The sequence below is a fragment of the Orycteropus afer genome, unplaced genomic scaffold (genome assembly GCF_000298275.1).
Source record: "Orycteropus afer afer isolate SDZICR_OR568_19922 unplaced genomic scaffold, OryAfe1.0 scaffold00112, whole genome shotgun sequence".
In the NCBI taxonomy this organism is placed as follows: domain Eukaryota; kingdom Metazoa; phylum Chordata; class Mammalia; order Tubulidentata; family Orycteropodidae; genus Orycteropus; species Orycteropus afer.
Genome location: NW_006921699.1, coordinates 1,397,770 through 1,403,804, shown reverse-complemented (window position 1 = coordinate 1,403,804; position 6,035 = coordinate 1,397,770). Strand labels below are relative to the sequence as shown.

General features: G+C 37.2%; 1 protein-coding gene across 1 annotated transcript in view; it reads left to right on the top strand.

Annotated features, from left to right (window-relative positions):
• The window catches only part of MEIKIN (meiotic kinetochore factor), a 151,681-nt gene that overhangs the window by 130,973 nt on the left and 14,673 nt on the right, over positions 1-6,035 (top strand). The window contains exons 10-11 of the mRNA XM_042781380.1: positions 1,222-1,302; positions 4,872-4,994. Of these exons, the coding sequence (XP_042637314.1) occupies positions 1,222-1,302; positions 4,872-4,994 (204 nt within the window). The remainder of the gene's footprint in view (positions 1-1,221; positions 1,303-4,871; positions 4,995-6,035) is intronic.

The window sequence follows — 6,035 nt, the reverse complement described above, 5'->3', positions numbered from 1 at the left end:
CTCCCGGAGACCCGGTCCCTCTCGGGAGGGTAACAAGGGAAAGTGTTCAGTGCAGATCAGTGAGTAAGCACCAGCCCGCCCGTGCTTACCTTACTCCCGGAGACCCGGACCCTCTTGGGAGGGTAGACTTGGTAGTATATAATAAACACCTGTTCAAAAAGAGATTAATCAGAAGGACATGGTTGTTTCAGGAACCCAAAGTTGAAAAGGCAGTTGATTGCTACGAATAAAGCTACCTGTCTCCGGTCTCTTAGACTGTCTCTATCACTGTTTCTCTTTGTTCTCTTTACCTCTTTTTATCTGTTCTCTCTGTTTTTGTCTCTCAGTCTTCAGCTGTCTCTCTCTTCTCCTGATTCTGTTTTTGTCTCTCTTATTCTATCTGTCCTTCTCTGTCACTGATTCTCCATGATTCTCTCTCAGTATCTTTCTACTTTCAATCTCTGTCTTCTTTCTCCTCCTTCCCTCTGTCCTTCTCTCAGTCTTCATCTCTTTTCTCTGTCTTTTGTCTCTCTATCTTCCTTCTCCCTTCCCTTCTCTCCTCTTTCTCTTGGTCTGTTCCTCCCTCTCTTTAGCTCTCTAATCCTGTCTCTTTTTCACCTTGCTCTGTCACTTGCTTCCTCTGGCTTTGTACACCTGTTGCTCAATGCATGTTTTGCTTTGCCTATCTACATCTTCAAGAAATAGAAAATGAGTCTGCATTCTACTTTATAATTTAACTTTAATGTTCCATAAATGAAAATATCTGTATACATTTAATCTTACATAATTTAAGGCAATTATCCTTACTGTATATGTATGTTTTAACACTTTCAGAAATAACTTATAACCTTTTTTCGTAAAAAGTCCAATAATTAATTACTAGGAATTATACAAACATTATAAGTAAAATACCTTTCTTCAAAATTAACAGAGATAACCAAAACACATTATTCCCTAATTCAAAACTCTTAATTATCTTTTATGCCTAAATAGTGATTTCAACCAAAATATTCTTACATAATTGTTATGCTTCATAAAGGTCTTTGGGAGTTTTTATTTTGTTTTGTTTACTTAACTAAAGCTATAAAACAATTTGGTTACCTGTCTGGTGGCTTAAAATTTAATTCGCAGATTAGGAATTTTATTAATATGATACATTATGGTCTATTCTACTAAGTTTAAATTATAGTTTTACTCTGTTGAACAGCTTATTTATTTCTGCTATTCACAAAATATTTATAGGAAAAAAATCCCACTATTCCTGGTAAGAAAAGCAGAGGCCTGTTAACAAGTACTCCATCTTCAAAGACAAGTGGTTTTGTGGTAAGTTTTAGCATTTGAAACTTACAGTATCTATGTTCTGACTCCTTCCCCTCCAATTTTTAAATTTTTGTCATGGCAAGAGAATATTGGATACAGAGGATGATATCTGTGTTTTTAGGTTGCACACACTTTCACTGGAAATACTCTATACATTGCTATACATGTAAGAAAGATTAGGATACTGCAGCACCAACTAGGGTTATTCTTAGGTTGAACTAAACAATAGGAATGCAACCTGCAAGCAGGGCAGCAGGTGTTCCTCTTCATTGGGAGCAGTCTTCACAGCTCACATACCAGTCCAGGGACAGCTCAGGAGCAAAGAGATGACATATGCATCCAGTGAGTGCAGGAGCTACCCAACCCCAGTGGTTAATATGTTTATAGCTTCTAAGATCTCCCCAAGGGGGATGCCTATTTGCAAGAGGGACTGTACTCAAAGAAACTGAATGTTTAGAAACTTTTTAAGTATTTATTTATAGTACATTTTGTAATTTATTTGTTTAGACATACATACTACATTCATAGATTTTTTCCCAGTAAAGATACCGATCTAGCGATATTGCCCCATCTTCTGCAGAGTGACTGGTGGGTCTGGTAGCGTAGTGCCTAAGGCACTTGACTGCTAACCAGAAGGCTGGCGGTTCAAACCCACCAGCCACTCCTCAGAAAGAAGGTTGGGCAGTCTGCTTCCATAGTGATACCGCCTCGGAAACCCAAGGAAGGGTCGCTATGAGTCGGGTCCAACTCCACGGCACATAACAACAACAACAGCATTATTGTCTACTAACACGTTGACATCCTTGCAGTCAACTCTGATCAGGTTCCTAGGGGAATGAGGCTAAGGGGTTAACCAAAGATCAGATTCTCATGCTAAGTGGGGGAAAAGGTTTTGTCAGCACTCTGCTCACAAGCAGTTTTTCCTGTGCTGTATAAGTTAGTTTTATTTCTAGAAAATGAGTGATTTCATTTTTTATATTTTGATTAATTTCTATTTTATATTTGGAATTAAAAATGTATAGATCAGGAGTAAAAGTACCAAAATGAGGTGCTTTTTTTTTCCATAAAATTAATTTAATGTCCATTTTACAAATAGCATCTTTTCATTGAGATAATTCATGTTTCATAAAACTCACCATTTAAGAATACATAATTCAGTGGCTCTTTTTAGTATATTTACAAGGTTGTGCAGTCATCACCACTATTTAATTCTAGAACATTTGTATCACTCCATTAGCAGTCACCTCCCATCCCCTCTCCCCACCTTCCAGACTCTGGAAAACACTACTATACTTTCTGTCTCTACAGATTTGCCTAATCTGAACATTTCATATAAATGAAATCATACAATACAATATGTGGTCTTTTGTGTCTGGCTTCTTTCTTTTAGCATGTTTTTGAGGTTCACTGTTTTGTAGCATGTATCAGTACTTCACTCCTTTTATGACTGAATAATATTCCATTGTATGAATATACCACATTTTACTTATCTTTTCATCAGTTGGTGGACATTTGGGTTGTTTCCACCTCTCGGTGAATAGTGTTGCTGTAAACATTCATGTACAAGTGTTTGCATCAACATATCCAAGTTCTCTTGCATATATATAGGAATGGAATTACTGGGTCATATAGGAACCATATTTTTAACTTTTTGAGGAAACACCTATTTTCCAAAGAGGCTTTACCATTTTACATTTCCACTAGCTAAACATAAGGGCTCTGGTAGCATAGTGCCTGAGGCACTTGACTGCTAACCAGAAGGCTGGCGGTTCAAATCCACCAGCCACTCCTCGGAAGGAAGATGGGGCAGTCTACTTCCATAGTGATACTGCCTCGGAAACCCAAGGAGGGGTTGCTATGAGTCTGGTCGATTCCACAGCACATAACAACAACAACAAACATAAGGGTTCCAATTTCTCCACATTTTCACCCACACCTTTTATTTGTCTTTTGTTTTAACCATCCTAGTGAGTAGGTGTGAAGTATTTTATTATGATTTTGAGTTGCATTTCTCAAATGACTAATGATATGGAGCACCTCCTCATGTCTTATTGGCCATTTACGTATATTCTTTGGAGAAATACCTGTTCAACTCTTTTGCCTATTTTTAATTATCTTTTTGTTGTTGGGTTATAAGAGTTTTATATATATTGTTGTTGTTACGTGCCGTCGAGTCGGCCCCAACTCATAGCGACCCCTCCTTGGGTTTCCGAGGCAGTATCACTACGGAAGTAGGATTGCCCAACCTTCCTTCCGAGGAGTGGCTGGTGGGTTTGAACCACCAGCCTTCTGGTTAGCAGTCAAGTGCCTTAGGCACTATGCTACCAGGGCTCCCTTTATATATATAGATAGATATAAATATATATTCTGGATACATGTCCCTTATCAGTATAGGATTTACAAATACAGGTAGTCCTTGACTTATGATGGGATTCTATTCTGACAACTCTGTCGTAAGTTGGTTCTGGGGTAAGTCAAATACTTCTCTCTTTTTCTTTTCATTATTATTGATTTCATTATCAGTATCTTTATAAACGTGATCTTTGAACATCTGCTAGTGACCATCTGAGAATGGTAACACCAACAAATTATATGCTACAACATTATATGTAGTACATACTACTTATGATAAGATGGAAAGAAAAAAGTCTTACGTGTATTTTGTCTTAACTTGAATATGTTGTAAGTCAAAGACTATCTTTATTTTCTCCTATTCTGTGGGTAAATATCTTTGAACTTTAATAAATAAAATGTTTTTGAGAACACTTAATTGACATGTTAAAGTCCACATTTTCTTACCAAATGAATCTGAGATTAATTGCTGTCTGATACATTCCACAGTTTGTTGCTACCAAATGAGGTGTGTAAGTCCCCCTTAATTACAAGCTATCAGTCCTTGGCTAGCCACCCTAAAGAAGGATAATTGACTCAAGGACCTTTGGGAGACTTTTTATTTTCCAGGGTCTCAGTTTAACATGGCCTTCCTAAGATTATCCTAAGATACATATAGATAGACATGATTGTTCTGTTCTGTCCTCCGAAAAGAAGAGGAGCTAGGCAAAGGCAGATCTCCCAAGTGAAATTAATAGTCTGTTCCAGGCACCTAACCTGTGGGCTCACCTAGGTTTAGGCCAGATAACCCTAGTCAGATCTAGAAGATCAATCTTCCAAGGCTTTTTGGAGGCTTCACCTAAGGAATATGGATCATGAGTGGTTTTATATATTTTGATTTTGAGTCAGATATATGTGGTGATATTAGTAATCAGATAGAGATATGGATCTGGAGCTCAGGAGAGAGTTCTGTATTAGAGACAGAGATTTTAAAATCTCTAGTATTCAGTGCAAAACATCTATTCTTCCCTATAGATTGATTTGTCCCTAGTTAAAAATGGATGATTGAAGAATGATTTCCAAATGTCAGAAATTATGTTGTTAGATGAAATTATTCCTATGCCAAGTTCACAAAAAGATCCTCCAATGAGATAGTATTTTCAACTTTCCCTTTATTACTTAAAATATAATTGCTTTTGCAACTTTTAGTTTCTACAAAAGAGGAATATATTGTTTTGTAGATTGATTTGTCTTCAGTGCAAAAAGCTTCTTTTGAAGAAGAGCTATTTCCAAATGTCAGCAATTATGTTAATTCAAATGAAATTGTTCCTGTGTCAAGTTTGCCTGAAGATTCTTCAAATCAGGTAGTATTTTCAATTTTTCCTTTAAATAATACAATAAATAATTTTAAACAAATAAATAATCGCTACTTAAAAGGTCTCTAAGCCATTTGGGGCAACATCATTTACATATGGAGTCATCTCTTAGTTACTATCCCAAATAAAGGATATTAGACTGCCACAACCCATACACTTTGTGTTTGGGACTTGAGATATTAAAAAAACTGGAGGAAACAATATTCTACTCCAATTACTTTTTGTCCGTACATAGAAATTGTGGTCACCAAACTCAAGTAAAGCATATTATGCTAGAATGGGTCTGCTTTTTTATCTAACCTATTGACTTTTAATTGCAGTGTTAAGACCATTTAAATTTTATGCTGTTATTGATATCCTTATGGTTGAGCCTGTCATTTTGCTATTTATTTTCTATATGTCCTCTCAGTTTTTTGTTCATTTTCCTTTTTTTATACCTTCTTTTGGAACCATCATTATGCTTTGTTGTTGTTGTTAGGTGCCATCAAGTTGCCTCTGACTCATAGCGACCCTATACACAACAGAACAAAACACTGCCTGGTCCTGTGCCACCCTCACTATCCTTGCTATACCTGAGGCCATTGTTGCAACCACTGCGTCAATCCATCTTGTTGAGGGCCTTCCCCTTTTTTGTTGACCCTCCACTTTATCAATCATGATATCCTTCTCCAGGGAATGGTGCCTTCTGACAACATGACCAAAGTAGGAGAGAAAAAGTCTCGCCCATTCTTGCTTTCAAGGAGCACTCTGGCTTTCCTTCTTTCAGGACAGATTTGTTCATTCTTTTAGCAGTCCATGGTACTCTCAGTATTCTTTGCCAACACCACAACCCAAAAGCATCAACTCTTCTTCAGTCTTCCTTATTCATTGTCCAGCTCTTACATGCATATGAGGCAACTGAAAATACTGTGGCTTGGGTTAGCTACATCTTAGTCTTCAGGGAGACGTCTTTGCTCTTCAGCACTTGAAAGAGGTCTCTTGCGGCAGATTTACCCAATGTCATACATGTGATGTCTTTACTGCTCCTTC